This window comes from Manacus vitellinus, unplaced genomic scaffold (genome assembly GCF_001715985.3).
Source record: "Manacus vitellinus isolate BGI_N305 unplaced genomic scaffold, ASM171598v3 scaffold_18_pilon, whole genome shotgun sequence".
In the NCBI taxonomy this organism is placed as follows: domain Eukaryota; kingdom Metazoa; phylum Chordata; class Aves; order Passeriformes; family Pipridae; genus Manacus; species Manacus vitellinus.
The window spans coordinates 13,504,389-13,531,863 of NW_021939324.1; the positions used below are offsets into that span (position 1 = coordinate 13,504,389).

General features: G+C 36.4%; 1 protein-coding gene across 1 annotated transcript in view; it reads right to left on the bottom strand.

The window, feature by feature from the left end:
• Window positions 1–27,475, bottom strand: part of CWC27 (CWC27 spliceosome associated cyclophilin) — a 93,321-nt gene that overhangs the window by 54,532 nt on the left and 11,314 nt on the right. The window contains exons 9-10 of the mRNA XM_018070327.2: window positions 26,091–26,124; window positions 22,086–22,261 (exon numbers count right to left, since the gene is read on the bottom strand). Of these exons, the coding sequence (XP_017925816.1) occupies window positions 22,086–22,261; window positions 26,091–26,124 (210 nt within the window). The remainder of the gene's footprint in view (window positions 1–22,085; window positions 22,262–26,090; window positions 26,125–27,475) is intronic.

Below are 27,475 nucleotides of genomic sequence, written 5' to 3' on the forward strand. Positions count from 1 at the left end.
TAAAAGTCATAGATATTTCCTTTAAAACATGAAAATCATGGAATCCATCACTCTTATGACAGCTATGACAAAAATGCAGTTTTATTGATGGGTTGGCAAAAACTTTATGTAACTCTAGACTACTCTCGTGGAGAGTGAGTTGGATGGAGGGCATAATATGGTTCATTTCACATTATGGAATTTTTTTCCTGTTTTATGTAGTTAGAAACACTTAAGCCTGAAAAGAGTATTGGGTGCACATGAATTCCATTCTGGCATATTTTGCAAGAAATCAATATGAAATAAATCAGGTTTTAAAATGTCCTGCTATATTAAAAAAATGAAGCTTTAAAATCAAACCAGTGGAAATATTTAGAATTTGTGGTAGTATACATTTCAAATCTTAAATCAGTCTAGACTATGGATAATATAACTTATCACCAACTGGAGAGGACATACAAAAAAAAAAGACAACCTAATTTGTGACAATGCTCAACATGAGATCAAAGTAGATCAGACAAAAGAATTATATAGGAGAGAGAAAAAACTGGGAGAGAAATGAAGAATGCAGATGTGAAAAACAGGATAATACAGTGGCAGATTACTACAGCAGTAGGTATGCTACAGAAAAGAAACCATAACTTTAAAGTAATCAGTAATTTCTCTAGCTTTCTGTTAAAAAACTTTCAGGGAGAGAGGGAAATCAACTTAAAAAAAAAATTCCTTTTTCCATTCATTTTGAGTCCATCTGAACCCAAAAATGTAAGCAGAAACAGTAGCATGTAAGTCCCTGAAAACACATTCCAAGAAGAGGAAGCATCTGATGATGTATTTGAATTCAGCATGTTAGATTCATCAATTACAGTAAGTTCCAAAAAAAAGAAACCTGTTGTTCTGCATCAGGCTAGCCTCCTCACAACTGAAAAAACAGTACTAGTGGAAGAAGTGATAAACACTGACCATACAATCTTCACTGTTGTACTTTTTCATCCATATTGAAGTAGAAAACTTATTGGCAGCATGCTGCAAGAGAATATAAGGCCTCAGATTCTTACAAGTATGTCCCTCAAATTCTAATGGCAATAAAGAAATAAGTTTTTAAATAATTTAATACTATTATCTCTTACTACTGCAGGACTACTACAAGACTGGTAGACAGAGCAGGGAAAGAAAATTATACATATGATCTTAAGTTGGGGGTTCCTGCACCAAAATAACCTGGCCTTTCTTTTCTAGGGTCAGTGCTGCAATAGTACCTATTCTACATAAATCACATTATTTCATACTTTTTTTTCCAAAAAATATAATCTACCATGACATCACAACAGTCCACTTTGCTCATCAACAGTTAAATAACAAGTCTACCTGTAACTAACAGAGAATGGAAAGGCAAAGATCAAAAATTAGGAAAATACCAAATGTGCTTTGATACAGTTTGACAGCTGGAAAGTAACGCTGTGAAATTCTACAGAAACTGTTTGAGATTTACCACTAGCACAGACGAAGTTCTCATGAACAGCCCAGCTGATAGTCCGCTGACACTGAAAACAGAAGGTACTGCACTTCTGTTCCTCATCATCACTAAGCTAGTTTACGGCATTTGCCAGATTTGTTATCTGTTCTGCTTCTGTGTACCTACATTGAGAGAACATACACTTCAGCATGCAGCCACAAGACTCAGAGCTAAGAAATACATGCGATAATTACTTAATAGAATGAATTTGTGCTATTGGGAAGACCCCTTAACTGGATATCTTCTGTACCTTCATTTTAATGGCGAAAAAAAAGTTTATTCTTCAAAAAATCCTCTCTTTTCTTTTTCATTAAATATAGATGACCTCTTCTGGCAATAGAATAATAAAATCATAGAATATTCTGAATTGGAAGGGATCCACAAGGCTCGTCAAAGTCTAACTCCTGGCCCTGCACAGGACAACCCCAAGAATCACACCATCGCCTGACAGTGTTGTCCAAGCACTTCTTGAACAACAGAAAACCTATTTCCTGAAATTTTAGATTCCTCAGAATGGAAGGGTAAGAATTTTTCACTCTTTACTGCCAATGCTGCCACAAAATATATATTTCTTGGCTGATTTATGAGAAAAAGGACAGGCTGTAGGAAGAGACCTTAAGATATGAAATACATTTGTTATACTGTGAAATATGAACCACAGCAGCTAAAACTTTTACTTCTGTTGAGAGCTCCTTAACATGCACTTGCAACAACAGTCCTCCATAACTCCTTTTAAGTACCCATATTGAATACGAGCTTTTTATTTCCCTGTCTTCAAACAGTAAACTAATATAACCATGACTGAAATTAAGCATGAAAAGAAGCTGCAAGGGAACATACTCAGAAACAGGAGAAAAGGACTTGGAAATGATAGGACAAAATCTCTTGTCTAGTACCAGAATGACCCTATGGTATGACACTGGGTCTTTTTCCCTAGAGGGGAACGGAGTCTATCTATGACAAAGATTTTGACTGGGGTAAACAGCATGCACTATTGAGTAAAGTTTAAAATGATTGAACCTGCCCTTGCAGATGATAATTCATCCAAAGAATCTCAGCTGATATGCAAAGGTTTTCGTAACTCTTAAGTCTTCTCCTCCATTGATGCAAGAACCTACAGATTTGTGGAAAACAGATTCGAGCACCCATAACTGCTGTTTTTGAGAGATGCTCTGGGCAGATAATATAATTATAGAATTGTTTAGGTTGCAATGGACCTTCAAGATCATTGAGTCCAACTGTTAACCCAGTAACTGCCAACTTCACCACTACACTATGTTCCTAAGCACCACGTCTACATGTCTTTTAAATACTGCCAGGGATGCTGATTCCAGCACTTCCTGGGCAGTCTGGTCGAATGCTTTACAACTGTACTGGTGAAGGAGGTTTTTCTAACAGCCAATCTAAACCTCCCTTGGTGCAACTTGGGGCCATTTGCTCATCTTATTCCTTTTTACGTGCGAGAAAAAACTGACACCCACCTTACTACAACCCCCTTTTAGGTGGTCACAGAGAGCAATAAAGTCTCCCTGAGCCATCCTTTCTCCAGGTTAAACACTCTAGCTCCTTCAGCTGCTCCTCATAAGACTTGTGGTCCAGACCCTTCACCAGTGGGGGTAGATATGCCCCTTAGAGACATGGTGTACTGGTGGACGTGTACATATTAAAACGTTTCAAGAAAAACAGAATATTTCAATTCCAAGGTACTTCTGAGCATGCCTTTTTTCTAAAACATTATATGAATCAAAAATAATACTTGTTATAAAGGTATTTAAACACAGCTGAGTATCTTTTGGAGTAGGCTAGCAGAGCCTGATCAAACGATTACAGCATTAATGCTTATCTACAGTTTGCCTGAAAGTAAGAATTACTCTAAGTTTTGGAGGTATGAAATAGGAACTTATTATTTAGCCTTTTAGCATCTGAATTTGAGTAAGAGCACTGGAAATACATTTATTTAATAAACATTACATAACTCCTTGCCCTGTAACAATTAATTAATGCCCTGAATGTTTTGGCATCAATAAATTACATGGAAATAAAGAGACAGAAACAGAACTTCATGATCTGTAACTGTTTTAAGAATTATTTTATAAACAAAACCAGTACAAATAAGTAAGGTTTATTGTGAAAGATGCACTTAGCATTCCTGCTTCCTGAACTGGTTACTTAGAATTCTTCTGAGCAATATATGAAATTTAATACAGCTTTTCCCACTCTGAGCTCTCAAGGCTTTTTTGTACTGTCATAGTTTATCAGCAAGTTATTCTCATGAACAGGAGACAATATTGTCACTTTATCTTCGCAGGCATTGTTGCTGAGCCTCTAGCCAGAGGGTTCTAATGTTAATAGAACAATAGCCACCATTCAAAACCATCCTTTTCTGCCAACAGCCTGCAACTACCATTTCAGCAGTCAATGAAAAAAACAACAGTGAGCCTAAAGATTACTGGGCAGTGAATTTGTGGAGGAAGTGCTTGAATGAAAACAAACATCCATGAATGCATTTTTCCCTCACCAATATTCTACAGTCTTACTGATGACACAGTTTTGAAAACAGTTGCTTAATCCTTTAAACTTCCCATCAGAAAATGAATACAACAAGTCTAAAGCCTTGCTATAACCTTGTAATAATAATTTTGCAATGGACAGACTGTAGATAAAATTTTGCAGATGCAAAATAAAAGTACTTTTATGCCTTTGAACAAGTTAAACTATTTACTTTTGTCTGGCCATTGGAAATTTCACAGCAGAAACTTCTGATCATACAAATTACAGACAGGATTTGAAGGACAGCCCATAAAACTGACCTGGAGACGAATATATATTATGTGACTAAAAAATTATCTCTGATTAAGGACAGTCATTTTATTTGGATCGTTTTTCTTACAGATTTACCAAATAAAAATCAAATTATAACAATTGTAATATTAATAATAATCCTTTAAAAGTATCACTGGATTTTGATTAATACAAAAAGCAATATAAATACTGTTTTCTTAGTAGGTATAAGTCTTCTTCTCAAAGAGGTTTGAATTCAGTTATACATGAAGGGTATAAGACAATGTCTTAAAAATGCTTTAAAATTCTGATAACATTCCACCAACTACAATTCTTTTTTCTGAGCAGAAGTGGTATTAAAAAACCCAACAGCTTTAATTAAAAGGACTGTTTCCACTGGATCATGCACTTGTTTTTAAAAATAAAAATGTGTTTTTAATTCAATTTTCACTCTTTTAAAGCAATTGAAGATTAGTGTCAAATTTAAATCAACTACTTTTCCCACTAAAAATAATTATCATAAACATATTATACTTACTATGAAATAGAAGAAATACCATGACATAAAAAAACCAGTTATTTTTAGTAAATAAAGGTTTATTTTTTGTTTAAGCACTTATTTTTGCAGAAGAGAACATACTTTGTTGATGAAAGGTAACTTTAACTTCAAACATATAACCATGATAGAAAATTCACATTTTAGATGACTGACATGATCTGTTTTTCTTCAGGCATTTTAACAAAATGTATAGTTTCAGATACCTTATTTTGTAATTAAAACAGCTAGCAAACTGAACATACCTAAGAAATAGTTTGGTATCTACTTGTCTCAGGCTACTGTGACTGAATAGTAAATTGCTCAGTGTTGAATTGTAAGGAAAAAATGAGCACATAAAGCATCTATGAAACAATCTGAAATCTGGATGATTATAAAAATAGAATATTATATCAGAATACTCCAAAGTATACTGCAATTAATATCCACACGTAAGTAATGAAAAAACTGTCAGGTTGAGCATTTCACAGATAATATGCATTAAAAATAAAATTTAAAAAAATAAAAATAAAAAATTGCAGGTCAGAATAAGGTGGACATATTAGTCCATCCTCTTTTCCTGCAGATGATTATGTAACTGCTGACTTCAATTCATAATAAAAGTTGGGGTTTTTTCCATTTTGTGCTCTAGTTGCTGAAACCACATAGTGCAACTTGTTTTAGAATGCTATCTTACAGAAGAAAAATTTATTCATAAAATCAGCATGGATTGCATCTTCTACCACAACAAAAGTGGCCTAAATGTTTCACTCCCTATCATCTATTCCATCTACAGCGAATTATGGTATGCATATACTTGAAAAGAAAATACTAACACAATGCCATTTCTGTGACGACGACATGCTGTATATAAAGTCACTGCTATTTCTTGATGAAGTTTTTTGGAAATAATGAAACATGAACACTGTACTAGATTAGTATTTAATCCACATGCATTCAGAAATATTCTCCATTCTATACACAACTAACAACTTCCAAAATAGATGTTACAATCTCACAATTAATATTCAAATGTTATTCAAATGTTAATTTAATCATGAAAACCCTACCAATTTATACTTTCCTCTGAAGAAATACGATTCCTGTGCCCCAAGGGGCCATGGGACTCATTCAGAATCATATATGTGAGAATGAGAACAAACTGCAATCAGATTCTCCACTATCTACCTATTTTCACTTTATCCTGCCAGTCATTTGCATTTCCTTTTTCATTCCCTCCTAAGGCCCTACCCACCACACATTTTCATACGCTCCTCGCTGACCTGGTGCTCATATTCTTTTCATGTCTTCAATCTCTTTGGTTTTGTCTCTCATATTTTTATGACTCTTCCTTCCCTGCCTTTTACTATTGATATCCCTCATCCCTTGTTCTCACTCATCCTCTTTTCCTGTTTTTGGAGATGAATTAATTTCAAACTCACAGGAAAGATAGAGAGGTGACATTTTTACTTAAAGCATCTTCATTTGGACCATCCACATATACTAAAGGAAAACAGGGGTCATTTTTGTCAGATCAGGTTACAGTTTCAATATTAATTCCAGTGACAGGACGTAGCAGCTAATCTTGTCCCATAAAGCTTCACAAATTTGAACAAAAACCACTTAAATTCCCACTGAAAAGCTCAAGGAAATTCAGATTCTATAAAGGGCCTATAGAAAGAACAAATCATGTTCTATCCTCTAAAAAGTTACAGTTTCACCTGTTCATCCAGGTAGGACTCTTTACTTACTGGCTTAACTGCACTGTATGAAATTTTTAAGACAGGTGGCCAAGGCACAATATTTGAAGAGTACTCTATTCAATTTAAATACATTATTTAAACATAATGATCTACTGTAGGCCATCTATATTAAACTGTTGTTATAAGAGGGGATGCGATACTTGATTTGATGGTCATCAATGCAACATCCAGAATGGAAGCAGCCTGAGCTGCAGTGATCATGCGCTGCTGTAGTTTGCAGTCCTGAGGAAAATCGAACCCTGAATTTTAGGAAAGCAAAATCCCAGCTGTTCAGGGCATAATTCAATCGGGCCCCCCCGGAAACTGCCCTCAAGGACTGAGAGCAGAGCAGACGTGGCAGATCTTTAAAGACACTTTCCATTGAGCACATGAGCTCTCAAAGCTGGTTTAAGAAACCAGGAAAGGAAGGCAAAAGTCTGGCATGGATGAGTTGAGTCCTGCTGGTCAAACTTAAGTACAATGAATAAGTGCACAGGCAGTGGAAGCAGGACTGGTATCCTGGAAAATACAGGGATGCAGCCCAGTTGTGTAGGGATGGAGTCAGAAAGGTCAAGGCATGGCTGAAGCTAAACTTGGTAAGGGACACAAACACCCTTTGAAAAGGGTAGAAAGGAGAACCTTGATAACTACCAACCTGTCAGCCTCACTTCTGAGCCTGATAAGACCATGGAACAGATCCTCCCAGAAGCTATGCTAAGGCACATGGTGTTTCAAGGCAGCCAGCACAGCTTCACCATGGGCAAGGCCTTTGACACAGTGCCTTACTACATCACTCTCTGTAAACTGGAGATTTAGAGATTTGACGAGTGGACTGCGCAGTGTACGAGGAATTAATTGGATGGTTGCATCCAGAAAGTTGTGGTCAATGGTTTAATGTCCGGGGGAGATTGGTGACATGTGGTTTCCCTCAGCAGTCTATATTGGGACCAGTAATGTTTAATAATTTCATCAATGAAATATACTATGAGATCAAGTGCACCTTCAGCAAATTCGCAGCTGACACCAAGATGAGTGGTGCAGTTGACATGCCTGAGGGAAAAAGGATGCCATCCAGATGGATCTGGACAAGCTCGAGAAGTGGGTCCATCTCTTGCACCTGGGTCAGGGCAACCCCCAGTATCAATACAGGCAGGGAAAGAAGAGATTGAGAACAGCCCTGCCAAGAAGGACTTGGGGTTCTGGTGTATGAAAAGCTGGATGCGACCTAGCAATGTGCACTGGCAGCCCAGAAGGCCAATTGTACCCTGGGCTGCACCAAAAGCAGTAGGCCAGGAGGTTGAGTGATGGGATTCTGCTCCTCTGCTCTGGTGACACCCCACGTGGAATGCTGCACCCAGCTCCGGAGTCCTCAGCACAGGAAACACAGGAAACTTCTGGAATGGGTCCAGAAGAGACACATAAAGATGGTAAGAGGATTGAAACACCTCTCCAATAAGAAAAGGCTGAGAGAGTTGGTGTTGTTCAGCCTAGAAAAGAGAAGGCTCTGGGGTGACCTTACTGCCACCTTTCAATACTAAATGGGGGCCTATAAAAAAGACGGGGACAGTCTTTTCAGCAGGACATGTTGTGATAGAGGTAATGGTTTTAAACTAAAAGCAGATTCAGACCAGGTATAAGGAAGATATTTTTTACAATGGGGGTTGTGAAACACTAAAACAGGTTGCCCAGAAAAAGTGGAGGATGTCCCATTCCCCAGTTGAAGGTCAACTTAGTCAGGGCTCTGAGCAAATGATCTAGTGGAAGATATCCCTATCCACTGCAGGGGTGTTAGACTAGACAGCCTTTAAAAGTCTATTCCAATAAAAAACCCAAAAGCAAAGTACAAGTTATCTCAATTTCTACTGCCCAAGATACTCAGATATACTTTCAAAATTCAGGTACAATATCAACATATGCTGAAAGTGAGAATTTTCCAGATGTATTGCAGAACTCAAACTATTTAACTAGCTGAAAAAACACACAGAGATAAACATGGCTTATGTATATAAATAGCACCAATATAATTACTCATATATAATAACTATACTGAAAATTCAATCTCCCCAGATATGAGTTCATGACAATAACAAGCATCTGAGACTGCTGAGGGCCCAAACTCTATGATATGGAAAGGGCACCTAAATACCAACGAATGCATTTGTGTGCATGTATACATATAGATATCTGGATATATTTTCACTGGCTTCATATTAATTTTATACTCATATTTTAAAACCCACAAGAAATTCCAACTCTAAGAACAAAGTTGTAAAGAATTTTTCATTACAAAAGAGAAACCCACAAACTAATACATTCTTAAAAAGCCCCCTGTGTTCTTAACTAAGCATTGCCTTGAAGGAAAAGAACTATGGACTTTATCTTCTAGTTATCTGCAACATTCTCATTTTGAGAAGCTCATGTCATGAGTTGAAAAGTGACAATTTGAATTTAACAAGCACTACAAGTTGCCAAACTACCATTACCTCTAACAATGTTTTGCAGTGCACCAGATTCGCTCCTGCTCCTGCTGACCTTTCCACACGTGGTTCAGAGACCACTGGATTAGAGCTGTTAACAAGTGACAGGTGCAGCCAATTAACCAAGAAATGACGTAACAGTGACTTCCAGTCTTAAGCATAAAGCTTGTTCAGCAAATAATGCTCTTCTATCAATGAGCTCAGTATGGCCAGACTTAATAAGAACTTCAAAAGGTCTGTACTGCTGATATACTTCTCATTAAACAGTTATTTTACTGTGAAATTATCCAACTGTGACTACGGTATGCTTTGCTGTTCTCCAACTTGGGAAGTTGTCAAACAATGTGCATTAACCCTTTTATTGAGAGGATCACAGATTTTCAAGTACACAGTGAGACAAAATAAGAACAAATGAAAATGGTGATAAGAATTGCATTGTTATGTTTATTGTGTTTTTCTTTTCTCTTTCTAATAAGGAATTAATTTTTTGTTTGGTTGGTTGGTTTTGTTGATTGCCTCTCCACCCTCCTTCCCCCAGGTAAGTATATAAATCCCATTTTGTCTCAGTATGTTCCAGTAAACCTTCCATATTCTGGAGGGTTCCAAGCACTATGGAGAAATAGCTGGGTGCAGACTAGCTTTTGCAGAAGACTCAGTAAGCCATGCTGACTCCACACACCACCATGTGGTCCAAAATGGTCAACTCAAACTCTCTAGAAACATGTGCAAGAACACACAAGCTGTCTCCATGTGTGAGCTGATAGGCTGGGCAGGATTTTAAAGTTTTCATTCTACATTGCAGTAACAAGGTTTATACAGCTTTGAAAATTGAGTTCTCTTTGCTGATAGATAAGCCACATTTCTGTATCAAGGCACAAAATCCACTAGAAGTCAGACTGGCTTCTCATCCACTCTTGCAGTGGTAAGTCTTTCTTTTGTAATGTCCCTTAGCTAGAAATGGGCAGACAAGAATAATGCAGCATGGCAGCATTCTATATAATTCTCTTCTGCTCAGTTTTATGACCCCTCTCTCTTTGATGCCTCAAAGGAATCCCCCTAATTTATTGGAGAGTGAAAAGGCAGTGCCACTAATTGAGCTCTGGGATGAGGAAAACTTTCCCTCTCCACAGGGAAAGCAGCAAATTGTAAAATGAAAATTCATATGCTAGAGCCCAACTCCACGAAATTGAGTATTTTGAACTGCTGGTCCCACTGCTGTTAATACTATTACCTGTTTTATTGGAGTTCTTCCCTCATGTCAGGTGCTTTAATATGCTAATATCCCTGAGAGTAACAAGCTGACTGGATAGCCATCCTATAGCATTAGTCTAAACCTTTTACACCTCCTTGGTAACAAAGGCAGTCTCTACAAAATGCCATGCTGTACAGAAAATGGCAGTACCTGGTCTAGCTATTAGTAAAGGTAGCTTGGAACAAAGACCATTTTATCATGGCATTCTCCAGAAGAAGAAACTACATGAATTCACCAAATCAGTTTTCTGTCAGGTGCTCATTCATAGACAGGCCTATTTTCAAACTTTTAACATACTAGAATACAAAACCCCCCTCACACTACTTTCTAATAAAAATTTTATTTAAAAAGATGCCTTAAACATAGGATAGTTGGCTTTGATACTTTGATTTTACCAGTAGCTTTAATTTTATATTCAAGCTTCAGGAAAATACAAAGAGTAAACAGCTGTACAGAATAGAGGGTGAAGCTGGTTATTTGTAATTTGCTGCCAAAGCCCTGAATTAAAAGATGGTACAAAACAAGAAAAAAAAATCTTAACTTGGCCTCAGATATTATTTCACTGAGGTAAAAGTATTTTTACACAGAAAACTGATTGTTAAATAACCATTGTCCATTTATTTATGACAACAAACACAGGTAAAGTTATACAGACATTCATCTTTGAGCATATACAGAAAACCCCTTACAATTCTAAATCTTTTTTTATGTTAGGGATTAAAGCCTAAAAAAAGGAAAAGTACCTAAAATGTAGAGGGGAAAAAAAATTCAATAGCTCTTCCTATTCTCTGAGAAAGCAGATATGACATCTGAAGACGACATTTTTCTGTCTTCCTGAGTTATCCCAAACAGGAAAGAAAATCCACTAAAAATAAGCAGCAGAAAGAAAAAAAGTAACAGGGCAATTTGCTTTCAAGTGTTTCTTAAAACATATTTAAAGAGAATTTTGAAAAATGGCAAACACTGGTTTTGAATAAAATGGGAGGAAAAAATCTAGAGGTGCAGGGGATGAAAGAAGGGGAAACTGTAGCGTTATATCATTATTTATAATGAGAAAATATATATCAGATAATTATATGCCTGACACTGATAAAGTGTTCTTGAGCAAATACAACAAAGCCAGTAACTTAGGACTATGAAAAAATTATTTCTACAACTTATGAATATAGAGACATCAAACTATCTTGTGTGAAGGTGTCGCTGTTGGGATGGGCACCACACTGGGATTTCACGCAGTGAAAGCCTTTATTTTATACAAACAAGGCCAATTTATAGCCTCCCCTAGGTAGCGTGTTTCACCACCACTGGGGTCCTTACTACATACACATCTTCAGACTGGTTGCTCTATAGCTTCTGCAACTCAGGGTGACTCAGCAAACAGTCCAGGCTCTCTGGCTATCACAGCTGCCCTGCAGCTCTGTCCTCCCTGTCCACCTTCTCATCTTCATTGTTTACATACCTTCACAACTTCACAGCTGCAACCACTCAAATTCAGGGCCCAAGCTGTCCACAGCTCAATTGCCTCCCACATGAAGGAAGAGAACATAGCATAATTTCTGACCAAGTATACACACAACAAAGACTAGGGAAAACAGTAAACTGCCACAAAAGAAGATTAATGCTCAGTCTACTTGATGCATCAAAGTCCAAGAGAGATTTGGTACAATTCCCAAATGAAGACATGCTAAAAAAAGGCTAGCAGATGAGTGAAAAAGGGTCTAATGGCTCTAAGAGGAGTCAAAAGAAAGACTGGAAAGGAGCAGCATTTTTACTTATTTAAGAAGAAAGGGACTTACCAAAGAAATTTTAGTAGGGTGTATTTCAGCAAAAATCTCTACATTAAAATGGGATTTCTTTTCCACCAAAAGATGAGTGAGATAAAAGAATTTAAGAGAATCTTGTGTGCTCTATTAGGTAAAACAATGGATTAAATGATTCTAGTAGCCTTTTTTGCCTTATCCTCTCAAAGTCCAGGCTTTTTGGATGTTTTCCATTTTCATTAGATAAACAGCTTCTTCTCATTAAAAGCAGACATACCCTTATACGGATTCCAGTTGGGTTTTCTTTATTTCTGCTGACACAAATTCTATTCATAATCTTGATTAATCTTAGAACTTTTGCAGAAATAATCAATACAATTACTTGTGGTGATAATATTCAGGTAACACATTTCTGTTAAAACATCTAATAAATTGCTTTTCACGCTTACAACTATTAGAAAACTGTAGTGAGGAGACATTTGATGGAAGTGCTCTAGGATGACCCTGCTTAATTGGACCAGGTGACTCACTGTTCTCTCCTCCAACCTTACCCATTCTGTGATTCAGCTCACAAAGTTTGGAATTTATTTGGTTTCATTACTACCTATCTATCAACTGCTACTATTAACCAATAACTACCAAAAATATAACACACCAACTTTTTAGGCAATAATCGAATTTCACAACCAGATTCCACAACCAGAGTCTGATAAAAAATATAATTTGTCCTACACTATATTAAAAATAGTTATTACATATTTTGCTGCATAGTAAGGCATGCAAAAATAACTAAATATTGAATTATAATATAGATTGACTATCTAGAGTCAAACAGCAGATGTGATATTTAAAGAATATGTTTGAAGACAGTACAGTCATCCTTCACTGCAGTACTGCTTTAAAATGTATTTACAAAATATGTATTCTATAATAGAAAGAAAAACCTCAAAATGTCTCTTCCCATACTACTGAACTCTATTGAAACAAAGAAAGCAAACGGAGCATGAACATTTTGCAATTAAAAAATACATGGCTATACCACTGCTAAATCCGTCTTGTTTCATTACCAGAAAAAAAATAAATCACATATGCAGCTAAACAACTGAGAACGCTCTAGTTCTTTGAAATGGTATCTTACCCACAATATAGTGCTAACAATTCACTGTATAATAAGGATTATACATTCTCACCTTCCATCATGCTAACTGCATTTTTACGGGTCATCTACGCATCCTTTTTTTCCAGGTGACTAGACAAACGCACACACAGACTTCACCTAAAAATACAGTCTTGCCAAGTAGCAGCAGGATGAAATATACCACAGTAACAATTCTGTCTTTGTCCTAGGCTAACACTATACCTATTAACATGCTTTGATGCTCAGCCAAGAAAAATCTTAGCGCTGGGATTCTGAGTTTTGTGCCCAAACAATCTGGGTTTGTGTTTAACATACTATAGTCTGCTTTTAAGTTACTGCCAATCATTAACTCTACAAAGAGTAAGTCTGGGATTATTTTTTTCTTTAGAATGAATGTTATTAAGGTAAAGAAGGCAGAAAAATCTACATTATTTTGAAAAGAATAATAGAATCATGCAATCCTTAGCACTAAGGATAACACTACTAGTCTTATTCAGAAAATTAAAGTATTTCTAAAAACAATTCTGAAGTAATCTTTCTTTTCTATATGTAATACGTCTGGAATACTGAATTCCTTGAACAAAATAAAAAAAAAGGCAAAAAGAATTACACTAGCTTCTTAAACTTAAACAGTTAAGTCAAGAATTCATTTTTACCAAAGGAAAAGTAGACAATTATTTTCATTTTCTGAGATAATTAAACAGAGAACCTCATCAGTGAAAAAGTAACTTATAAATAGTATTAAAGAAAAATGGATAAAATATAAAACATTACAGCTAGCTAAATCAAATATTATTCCTATCTTTCAAGAAAAATAGTCAGGATGAAGTGAGTGATCCCTCATGCATTGAGTAAAAGAAGTATGTAAGAAAATATCAATTAAGTGTACTTTCAAAGCATTAGTGCTATAAGTGGAGAAGATGAGAAAAAAACTAACAACCTAATGACTTGATAAAACATAAAAGGATTAAAACAAAAGTATCATTCAATGTTCTAGTCCCATCAAGAGGCCGTTCCCATTGCACTGTAAGACTGATATCTTTTATAGAGTACTGTGAACAGAAGGTCACACACACTTTCTGCAGCACTAAAACTTGCTTAAAAGTCTCTTGTCTATGACAGTTTACTTCTGGCTCAGATTTGGTAGCTTTTTTTTTTTAATGTAATTTAATGTATAAGCAATCTATTTTACGAGGAACTCCACAACTGTAACACTCTAGTTGAGTAAAAACTGGCTAGAAAATGGGGCCAAGTGGACAGGAACACAAGATGGCAATCTCTTGAGACAGCCTTACAGAAAAAAAAAGTTACTCAATCCCAAGGGTAAGGACTTCTTCTGTCTTTTTAGCCAAAATATTCCTTCCTTCCCTTTATCCTTCATGCCATACAATGATTGTAAAATTCCAAAGGAACTTCATTGGTTCTCAGGCTTATATGTGAATTTTACTGGAATCATTCAGTCATGTGAACATTTGGAGGAGTGAGCAATTTCCACATGATGGTGGACAAATGGCAATTTATAAATCAGCAATTTGGTTTCAAGTCCTTATTTAATTTGTATGCTAAGACGAGTCACTCAAAGCATACAAAATACACATAAATTAATGTGGAAGCCTACCAAAATGAACATCGGACGTGTAGGTAGGTAGGTATGACTATAAGACAATATATGGCCTGTGGGTGACTCTGTGTATGACAGAATTATAAAATTAGGATACCAATACCAACCAAAATACTCTGAAACCATCTCCCTTCTTTCAGACGCTCTTGAAATATATAGCACTAATTCTCTTCATTTCTCCTCTTACTTCTATAGTGCATTTGTGTGTGTGAGATTTTCTAGTTTAACATCACCCATGGTCCAGATCCAGCAAGGCACCTTAAAAATATCTAACATTCTTGTTCTGAGGATCTAGTGTATAAAGACACCTTCACAGAACCTCAAAAACTTCCAAACAAAAACAAACAAAACCTTCAGTTTATAAATTACAAGTATATGGAAGTTAAATGTTTATAGTTTTGAGGTAGAAACTTAGAAGAGCTACTACAATTATTAGACACACAATCAACCAAGTCGTGTTTTAAAAGAATTAATTATTTTAAATTTAAAAGAATACATCACAATAAGTTCCTTTTTCAGATTACTTTCATTCCCACCTAGACAATGAATTCCCACCAATTTGTGTCTATGTTTCTTCTCAACACCACAGGCAAAAAAAAATAAAAAATTTTCAGGTAGCTCTAGCTCACACACTTCTGCATATCATAGCTGCGGCAATAAAATACAAGACACGTTCTCTTGGATAACACAGTTTTAAACTGCGTATTTAGAATGCAGGAGAGTTTTACCCACAAACCACTGGAGGTATGCGTAAATCAGAACCATTACAATGCACTTACAATGTCAACTAGGTATTGTGCTGTATGATAGTAATTCTCAGACCATTATTTTGTCTATTTAATTTCTGACATAATCTCCAAAATTCTTCAAAGGTAGCCCACCACTTCAAGCATGTCCCTTGAACTCTTGAGTTCAAGCTGAGTTTGGCATATGTGTGGCAAGGACTGTATACAGAAGCACTTAAAACTACAGAGAATGTGTTGATCCTGGAGAATGTGTTGATCTTCACAAGTAGGCAGCAGCTTTCTATATTCTATGCTGCAAAGTCAATTCATAAATAATTGGATAATTTCACTACTTTGTCACATATAATAATCCAAACTCTACCTCTTTACTGGGGCTGAGATACTGGAAGAGGCTGCCCAAGGAGGTTGTGGATGCCCCAACCCTGGCAGCATTCAAGGCCTTGAGCAGGTTGGTCTAGTGGGAGGTATCCTTGCTCATGGCACGGGGGTCAGGGACTAGATGATCTTTAAGGTCCCTGCCAACCCATAACACTCTATGAGGTTCATACAGGTCCACCTCTTAAACCTGTCAAGGTCCCACTGTATGGCACCCCCTCCCTCCAGCTGCACCACTCACACGTAAGAATCCAAAATTTCTAGGAAAATTAAATTCAAATTGTAGGCAGCACAGTAACATACAAAAAAAATTAAAAAATACAAGAGCAGGAGAAATTGCAACTGTCAAGGCAATCTCATGCAATAATCTTTTACAGCAGTACAGTATATCTAGTGATATAAACTTGACAGATTTTTTTTCTTCTATCATTTTAGCATCTAAGAGATATTTTTCATTATTCTAAAAGCAGGCACTTTATGGACTTCAGCAAAGACTTTTGAATCTCAACTTAAAGGGTAATGATAAAAGGGCAATAGGTTTGTCTGTATTATAATGAACTGCAGCTAAAGTTATGAGTTTCATTACACATTCAAAAATGAAAACTAATCAGTTTACATGTGCTCATCTAAACAGTTAAATGAATTTTACATCCATTTTATTAAATTTTATTAAATTTACCTTTTCTAAAAAAATCTTGTACTGTATTACCTACACACAAAAAGGTACTTCTTGAAGCAAGTTAGAATATAATAATTCAATAAAACCTCCCACAGAAAAATCACTAGTCAAAACCCAAAAGGCTTCAGAGTATTGATTGTAACATTGGGGAGTTTCTTAGTAGAATTCAGCATGAGTTCTTGACTGGTAACTAACTTGGCTAATTTGAGAGTCAGCCTAAATAAACCCTCTTACTATGTGAAACAAGAAAATATGTATCCTAGTACTTACAGGTAAGGAAGTCTCTAAAAAAAAGCATGCGGAAAGACCATCTTCAAGAATTGGGTTACAAAGTTACTGCTTAAAACAGTTGTCAGTGACACATTAACCACTGACTAGAAATATATCTATTGACTCCAGGGAACTCATACTAAATTCATTAGTAGCAAATTACACAAATTGTCAGAGTAGCAAATTCTCATATCAGAACTACTGGGCAACCTAGGCTTGCTAAACAAAACAAAAGCCAAAGACAGCTATTTGCCACAATCTAGGAAGTAAAAAACAGAATAAATGTACAAAATGAGAAACTAGTTCTCAGAGAGTGATGACTGAAAAGAATCCAGAAAGACCTAGCAACATAATTGTATCAGTGGAATACCAGCAAGGACTGATATGGTCAATCTATGAATGAACAGGGAGGTGGAAGTAAGAAAAAAAAAAGAGTTGCTGCTCGCTGTACACAGCACTACCAAGGCTAATAAGAGATTAATGATTAAAGTGCTTTAAAGAAGGTTGAAAAATTAAAGAAGAAAAAAAACCCCAAGCCATAAAGTGATGTGAGGACTGGAAAAAATGTCTTGCAGTGAAAGACTGAAAGAACTCAACATGTACAGCTTATCAAAAGGACTCAATTAGAATTTAAGTAGTTGAAGTAAGAAAAAATACAGCATACTGCAGTGAATTTCAGAAAAAGCCACAGGAAAAAAATTAATTTGCTACAACCTAAATGCAGACAAATTAAAATGTAAAACTGGATGAGGTACTGTTAGGAGCAATGTATCTCAATACTGGAATAGACTACACTTCCTAGCTAAATACTGACCGAACTACACTCTCTACAAATTTACATACTGCATGTCTTGCAAACAAGAAGCACTGAAAATTTTTAAAGTTGGTAATGAGAAATGTGTAGCGCCCGAGCTCCACCTACAGGATACAAAGAACTGTAAAAAAAATATTTTTAATTACCAAACTAGAAGAGGACTATTTACTCTGAAGCCTTCAGATGGTCATCTTAAGCCACTGCCATTTTACAAACTCAATGCAATGCTGATAAAGTTGATTACTCTTGCAGTGATGGCAAAACACTTCTATCTCCATACATTCTTTCATGTAAGCAGCTGTTCTATACTTTGAAGTCTAGGTTTAAGCTCTGTATAAAAAAAACAACAGACCTGTGGAATTTCTCTAACAACTTGCCAGAATTAGAGGGAAACTCTTTTTCCTGAGGTTTCTTATCTAATATACAATTTTAAAGTATAGCAATTATTTTTTAAAACATACACAGAAGGTTAAAATGCATACTGAAATGACTAAAATTACTTTCACCATTTGAGCATTTCAATATGATTGCATTTAGAAGTGGTACTGGATCTCAGTACTATGAATTTGAGATGGTGTCTATTATTTCCATATTGATTCTCTGAAACAGATGTGCAACCTTCAGATTTCACACATGCGTTTGTATTGAAAGAAACAGGACCGATCCAAATGAATACAGATTTGCAAAAAAAATTACGCACGTTAAAGACAGTACATTGAAAAAATATTCTTAGTTCAATTATTCTATTAGCACATTTAAATATCTGATAAGATGAGCAATTTTGATAGGTATCAGATGTTTCTTGGCCAACTGATATGTTAGTAGACATTACCCTCAAGCTATGTATGGTCCATCCAACTTTTTGCTTGATGTTTGCACCTCCCACATCTCTGCCTCTGATCAGCACAGACTTCGACTACAGTGGGTGGTGAACACCCATGAGTATATTATCTACCATCTCCAGTACATTAGAAAATAGTCACTATTTCAGACAATGAAACTTGATGTTGTTTATCTTACTTTATCTCATCAGACCTCTAATTTAATAACACTTTATTACAAACAGTAATGGCTTTGACTTTCATGCCAGAGGATGTCAGACAATTATTTGGAAAACAGTAAGTCTAGAAATTTATGTTACTTGTGATGCTAAGCAGTGTCACCCAAGGCTATAACTCCCAACTGCTAAAAATACAACCCATAAAAGCCTCTTCTGAGTTAAGACAACCCATTTGGCTATAATACTACTACTGTTACCTTGAAAGAATGGAATAACCACAATCAGAGCCAGCAGCTTACAGACTTACTATGCACGTCTCTGAAAATAGGACAAAACATCATGCAAGCTTGGGCACTGACTATCTCATTCCTAAGGGTATCCTCTAGCTTTGTGTTTCCTTCATGCTACAAACTTGCTATTACACCTTAGACCATTTTATTTCCAGTAGCCACCCCTATAAAGCCCCCGAGATAGTTAAAATGATTAGTGGGCAGGTAGGTAGTACAGGTAGGTAGTAAATACAAACAGATTCCAAAGTTTCTTGGTATTCTTAGGATGTTATTTTGCTGGCATATACTTCAAGGTTCTTTTTCACAGAGCTTCTTGGAGTCCTTTCAAATTTCTGAATCCTTGCCTCTACTATCTGATACAGCTATTTAACACTAATCTGTATTTGTTCAGTCTCCATGATCAAGAACAGTTCATTCAATCTGAGAAGCTTAAACTTATTCTGTATTGGAGAATATTATGGGCATTATCACAAACATTATTAGGGTGCAACACTAATCAATCACTGAAGGCAAGAGTATTGAAAACTAGGAACAACTACTTTCTGCAGTCAGAAAACCGTCAGCCCAGTGTTTGCAAGATTTGAGAAAGAAAACTACCACCATGTAGTCTTGTCCAACATACTAATATAAAGCCATTTTAACCGACACTAGATAAATATTTATGTAACTTATCAGTGGGATTATGTGTCAATCTCAACCACAGGACTAGAAAACAGATTTTGGGATCAAAGTTATCTATCATACTCATCAATATCAGTATACATCAGTATATTTCCTGTGGACCAACTGTCTACAGCAAAGATAGTACAGCCACCAATTGCCAAAGCAGCAAACAGCACAACTTCAAAGACATCAGAAAGGAAAACAAGGCAACAGGTTTTTATAAGATGTCTTGTATATGTTCTTTGTAAAAGTACCTAGCTATATCTAACATAGCCATAAAATCACGACACTATATTTCATGTACTGCGACTCACATGCTTTTGTAGAGAGAAAGAAACAATGAAAACTAAAAACCAATGTTCATGAATTAGAGTTTTATCATGGTGTACATATCTGTCCTAGTTAGAACAACTGGGACTAGTTCATCACTGGATGGGTGTAACCCAAAACTGTGTATTCTATAGCCTTCCATGCCATTTCCCAGAAACTGGTATCAATGAACCATTTACACCATCTGCACATAGAGCCTGACTCCTCAGGCTATAAACTAGGTGTTAAGAGGCCTGTGAGATAGGAGGGTACTCTTGTCCTCACACCCATTAAAGAACCCCCCGCCCTGAGGGAGGTACTGAGCATTCCTGCCTGAACTGGAGGATATATAATCTTGGAGTCTTGGGACTTTTTTAACCACTCGTGGGATCCAGAGAAAGACTGCAGATCACTGCTCTCAACCAAACTGCAGACCACCATTCCCAACCAGACTGCAGACCACCGCTCTTGACTGGACTGCAACCACCACTTTTCAACCAGACTGCAACAGGTTTTCCCCTCTCCTTTTACTTTGGACTCAAGGGGGCCAAAGAACACCACTCTGTTCATGCCCCAGGGTGCTGGGTTATACATTTGAGTTTTGTGGGTTAAAACCAATTGTTTGTCTGTATAATCATACTTATTGTATTATTTTATTAAATTGTTATTCTGACTTATAATCTCTCTTTTGAGTTGAGTTCATTTCCCCTGCTGGTTTACCTTTAAACCAGCACAATATCGTCACATGACTACAAAAGATCAGATTTACGTGCTGTTCCAAAAGAAATGGATTAACATCAGTTTACAGAACTGACCATACAGATCTTGCTGACTTCATAAAGTCTGACTAAGTATGAAAGTTGGTTGCCTTGCCTCTAACTAAAAGGAAATCACATGACAGAAATATCTAATATACATTTAAATTACAGGTTTTGTTTACTGTATCTTTATTTTTGTTATTGTGCTGGGTCTTTGATGTCAAATGCTCTTGCTTGTATATCTCCAGCTATTAAGTGTACTGAGTCCTCTCTTCAGCAAACATAAAATTATGAGGAACTTCAGAAGTAACACCATCTAGGCCTGAGAAAAAGTAAGTGGAACCAATTTGGATTTGCTCAAATTACAAAGGTTTCTTGACTGTACCTGACGTGACTCTGAGATGCAAATCAATAGTGGGGAAGACGTAGAAAAGGACACAATTTCCCACTTAAATCCCACGAACATTTTAGTTTCTAGAGCTATTGCGCAGAGTTAAGAGCACAAAAGCTAAACCACCTTTCTGATGTTTCCCCCGTAAGTCTTCACTGAATAAGTAAACTTATACATTTAACTTTTTAACTGCAAGGTCTTAATTTTTCAGTAACTTCTGGAATCCATATTTATTGAAATACTGGATAATAATTCCTAGTAAGTTTGACATCAGAGCCACTACTCATCAGTTGCATACGTGATGAGTGTTTTTATGCAATTTCAACATTATTTGGCAGAAATTCCCAAACCCACTCTGCAAGAAAGACTGTGAAGACACAAGACTCCAAGAAAACAAATTCACTCACTGAAAATTGAGTGCTAATCAGTACAGACATTCACAAAGACTGGCACAACTAAACTACGAGACAGGAACCCAACGCTTTTATATCCGTAAAGAAAAACCAACTACAGTGTGGAAAAGCCGGTACACTGCAAGAATGATTACTCTGTTAAACCAGACTTCACCAGATGGCTAGGAAGCCTTTGTTTTCTGCAAGTCTCAGTGATGGACAACTACTATGTGTTATCACAGATAAAGCTACAAAACTCCATCTTACAACTGAGCAGAAAGACAAAGTAAGGCATGACAAAGACAAATGCTCTTCATTTCTGACTCACAGGGAAAAATAAAACTCCCATAGAAGGTATCAATAAGTGCTGAGTGTAACAAAATGTAACTTACCTGCTTGGTTCAAACTGCCAAACAAAACTAAGAAATGAGAAAGCAATAGGCAAGCTCATCTTCCACAGTTCGAGGTGGGCAGGGGGCAGTACTTTTAAGTAACACTTACCCTATCAACATTATAACTGCAAAACTGGAATTGAGAAGAAAACCTTTACCTGTAAATAACATAAAGAAAAAAGACCAAAACAAATAAAACAACCCTTACCTGCGACTAGTTGTTTTCTTTTCTGGCTTATTTTCTTCCTCTTCAGATTGCTGTTTAGCATTTTCACTTGTATCAATTTTCAACTTCTTGGCAATGCGTTCCTTTATTTGAGATCTCTCATGACTAGCAGTTTCATTGTCTACACTATCAGCATCTTCATCATGTTCTTCTTCCTCCTTTATTGATTTGAAATGGTAAAACTCCTTTAGATTTTTTACTACAAAATGTTGAATATGGAAATTTTTTCTTATAAATGTAATCTCTTCCAAAGAAAAATACTTCATTTCAAATCAAACTTTTCAAACATATTGAAAAAATTTGCTTCAAAGGGAACAAACAAAAATGAAATATAATAGTTTTTCATACACGAATTACATCTTTTTTGTATGGTTAAAAAAATTAAAACCAATCTATTGTAGACTATCAACTCTTACAGGTCTACAGATGACATCATAGCAATGTGATATTACTCTGGTCACTGTTCACAAATCAAAAATTTGAACAAGGCAATACACTAAACTTTCATTTTCCACTAAAAGAAAAACAAAATTCAAGAACTGCCTGCAACAGGGCTATACTACAGTCATGATGGGATGGAAGAGGTTAGCCCATCAGTCTCTCTGAGGAAATTTACAAATACTAAGTTGATCAAAACAGGCTCCAGTCAGGAAAACGTGTGGAATCAATCATCCCAACTTGCTACACAGGTCCTAGCAGAGGGCAAAAGGAGATAAACTACCTTGTTCGAAGACATTTGGAGGTAGAAATAATTGTAGAATGAAAATGGGGCCTGATCAGATGAAGGGATCTAAGTTTGATTACTTTCTTCCTTGAAGAAGGAAGTCTGCATGAACCTTAATGGAAGAATGCCAGCTCAAAGATTACATAGTATATCTTTTTACTTTTACTTTGGTGTGATGCTAATCAGCAAAAGAAAAGTGTAAGATACTACATGACTAATTTTAACCACACAGAGAAAGGATACTTAAAAATGGTGTTCCTGGGAACTGTATCCAGGAGACAGCCAGGATGTAAGCTCTTGGAAAGGAACACTCTGAAGACCATGTGTATGTCCTGGGTGTGATGGACAGTTAGGAGGAAGAGCACCATGAAGACCATGTCCATAAACATGGAGGGAGAGAGGGTAGAAAAGTAAAAGCAGCAAGGGGCACAATTTTGGGAACAGAAGAGAAAAATCAAGAGCTGGATTTCAGATGCTGTACTTAAGTCACTATTTAGGAATCTTCAGATGACCATACTTAGATTTGAGATTTAGGCAAGAGAAGACCAGTCAGGAATACAAAAAGAAATCTCTGAATATTTAGCACAGTAAAAGAGCTGAATATTTTCCAGTGAAATAACTGAAAGGTTGTTCTGGGTGTTTTGTCTGCTCTTTTTAAACAGACAAAGAGAAAAGTGGAACAGGATGAGCATTTCCCTTAATTTACCAGAAAGGTATTGTTTGACAAAGGAGATAATGAAAATTTCTGAAGGATGTGCTTACTTGACAAATTGTAAGGGAGATGGGTGACTACAGCCCTAAAAGGCAGGGAGCAGAATCCAGAAAAGAAAGCGACAGGACTGTATTTGAGGTGGAGATTTGGCTAGGGCTTAGGTAAGAGTATTTCACTGAAACAGTTGGATAGGAGAACTTCTGGAATAAAACCAGCAATCTCTGGACAGATTGCAACTGCTAATTAGTAAGCTAGTAAAAATTACAGAAATCTGAGTAACAGGAGAGGAGTTCCATGGATTGTATTTTAAAATGGGAGAGACAAAATAGTTCAACTTTTCCTACTGAGCTAAATCCCCTACTTCCCAAACCTAATATTACCCTCACTTTGCACAGGATTTTACTGGTTTTCTTCTAGAAAACTGAGAAAATAGGATATAACCTTCTTCCTCAATCTCTTCCCTTCTGCAACTCAACTCTTTTCTTCTGCCTAGTCTTCTCTTTCAGTCCCTCTTCTGTCTCATTAACTCCACCTGACCTTCTATCTTTTAGACTCCTCTTTTTCAGAAGTCTCATTATCAACTAATAGAATTAACACATTTCCACCCAGACTGAACTATTTGACACCTCAAAAGGGCTGTTCTGTTGGATGATGGGTGTTCCCCATGTGACACAGAAATGGAAAACTGCCTGCCTGAAAGCTGTACTACTTTTTGCTGCTGTTATTATCTGGGTGGAGTTGCCCTATTCTCCTCTTTACTATGAAAATTAAAATGTAATGAGATACTTTGTGACAGAAGGACTAATGGCTATTGTATGAAATATGATTTTCCTGTTTAAAAAGGTTATTGAATTTGGGGATGGATATCAAGTTTTATTTGTACATAATACTGCACAAACCTTACTGTTCAGCAACTCATTGACAAATAGGGAGAGGAAAACAAATTGTGCAAAAAGGAGAAATTATACTGTTGGGGAAAAAATTTTCAATCTTGTGAACACATTTCACATAATGCTTTGGGTACAAAAAGCATCTTAAGAAATAGCTATACGGTGTTGTTAATACAAAGGGTCTGACTCTCAGAGAATGAAATGTATGACTTTGAGGACTGCAGTAAGAGAAACAGGATGATATTTAATAGCATGAACAGCAAGGCCAGGTGCTTAGGGAATATTAATAAGTTTCTCTTATATGCTAGGGATTGTTGGGGAATGCAGGGAGATCTGGAAGAATTATGTGACCATATGATTGGCTATAAAACTACCAACATGTCGCAGCCGTGTAAATGCGAAAGTGATCCTGTGACATGTTAATTGAAATAACTCTAAGAGAGATGATAAAATACTAGTACCACTTCACAAGACTCCAGTAACTGCCTGAAATGCTAGATCCTAACTAAAATCTTTCAATGAAATGAAATCTAAGGAGAATACCTATCCAGGAAAAAAAAAAAAGTCTTCCTATTTCCTACTTCAGATTAATCAGGTATATTTATTTAAATTTTTATTCTTCAGCCTAACACGTCCACGTTCTGTACTCCCTGAATCCAGTTCACTTAACAAAGGGCTATTTGAACATCTGAGGAATTATTAATTAAATAGCATTCTCCAAAAACTTCTAACGCTTAAATGCTCCTGCACAGAAGGAATTACAATGGAGAAGAGTCAAAAAAACTGAACTCATACTATGCCTTCTGGAAAAAGCAGGAGGGAACAGGGTGCAAGCAGATTTTTTTTTTAGGCAGAAGAACTGGACAGATTATGGTCTTCCTTTACTTCCACAGTGTGTCAGGGAACAGTATAGTTAGTACTTGTGCATGATGGATAGATATATAAAACAGCACTTTTCAGGATTCAGTCTGGGGAACGGGAGATTATATTCCTAGTCAAATATTTTATCCTTGTCTCAACAGCAACTCCAAGGCGCACTCCCATGACCTATGATTAGAGACAGAGACAGCTAGAGAGCTTGCTCTGAACCATGACAATTTTCTTGTATTTAGAATACCCTCCATGTTTAGTTGAATGTTACTGCTTGATTATTCAGATTTCATGTCTTTCAGAGGTGGCAGTCTTCATCAATACAATTTAAGTGATAAGTATGCATTGAAATTTTGTTTTCTTGGAAGAAACCTTTCCAACAGGATTCTCGCTCATAAGCAGACTCACCCTCAAATATTGCAGTTATATCATTATTCATGACAAACTTAATTGTAACTTTTTTTTAGAAGCAATTTCAAGGTTTTTATCATGCTGGTGGTTTGCCACTCTGTGGTACATAACCCATATACCATAATCCCATACACTTACTTTACTGACTGAAATACAGAAGAAGCAGTTTCTATAAAATACAGTAGGTAGTGTGCTAACTCTATCTTGCTGTGAATGTTCAAAATGGCCAAACCTCAGAGCTCTGAAAGAGCCTCCAGCTTTTGCTGGAAATCTGACTTGACCTAGTTCTCAAAAATCTCTAAAGTAGCATTTGTTCTCCCAAGAAAATCTAATTTGCACACAGTAAAAAACAGACTTATTTGTAAAAAAGTGTTACTTACCTCACTCAAATCCTTTTCCTCACTTGCTGTTCCACTAAAAAAAGAAAAAAATGTAATTACTTTGAAGTTCTAGAGGAGATTTAAAATACCATTTAAAAAACCCATTTCTTAAATAAAAAATTTTGTTTGGTTAGCTACCTGAAATTTTAGTCAACTTAGTCATTTGTGTCATCATCACATTCATCTTAAAAGTATCAATTAATATAATCTTCTATCATTTGACTATCACAATTTTTCCTAGTTAGAAATGTTTAAAACTATGGACTTTCATACAATGGATGAAGTCTAACCATATCTTGAGCTATCCAAGCAAAACAATAATGTATACAGTTAAAAGAAAAAACCCACCAAAACTCACTTAAGATGGTTTTGATTTCATATATCAAACAATAAAAGCATTTAATTCCAAATAGCTTATTTTTGGAAAGTCTTCCTTATACAGGCATTCTCAAATTTAGCTTAACAACAAAATTTTAATTTGTTATACAGTTACAGTTTAGTGAATTAAAAAAGAAATCTATTTGAATATACTAAAGCTAACATAGCCACTGTTAATTAACACAAATTAATAACAAAAAGCCTTGAAACTTCTTCTGTCCCACAATTAAAAGAAGAAGTTACATTAGAGAAAAAGCAAGGAATATCAAATGGGTCACAAAAGTCAAGGCTTTGAAGTGTGCTCTAGGCAATCAATAAGTAACCAAGGCCATCACAGAAACTCTAAATGTGTTGTAATAAATTACATTAATAAGGTGCTGCACCTGGGTCAAGGCAACTGCTGGTATCCATACAGACAGGGGGATGAATGGACTGAGAGCAGCCCTGCAAGAAGGACATGGGGTGCTGGTGGATGAAAAGCTGGACATGAGTTGGCAATACATGACTGAAGCCCAGAAAACCAACTGTATCTTGGGCTGCATCAAAAGCAGTATGGACATCAGGCCAAGGGAGGGGGTTCTCCCCCTCTGCTCTGCTCTCATGAGATCCCATCTGGACTGCTGAATCCAGCTCTGGGATACTCAGCCCAGAAAAAAACAGAAACCTGATGGAAGGACTCCAGAGGTGGGCCATGAAGATGACCACCTCTTCAATGACGAAAGGCTTAGAAAGTCAGGGTTATTCAGCCTGGAGAAGACTCGAATACTTACTGCAGCCTTTCACTACTTAAAGGGGCTCTACAAGAAAAACTGAGACAGACATTTTAGCAGGCCCTGTTGTGGTATGACAGGGGGTAGTGGTTTTAAATTAAAAGAAGGTAAATTCAGTCTAGATATAAGGAAGATATTTTTTACAATGAGGGTGGTGACACTGGAACAGGCTGCCCAGAAAGGTGGTAGATGTCCCATCCCTGGAAACATTTGAGGCCAGGTTGGATGGGGCTCTGA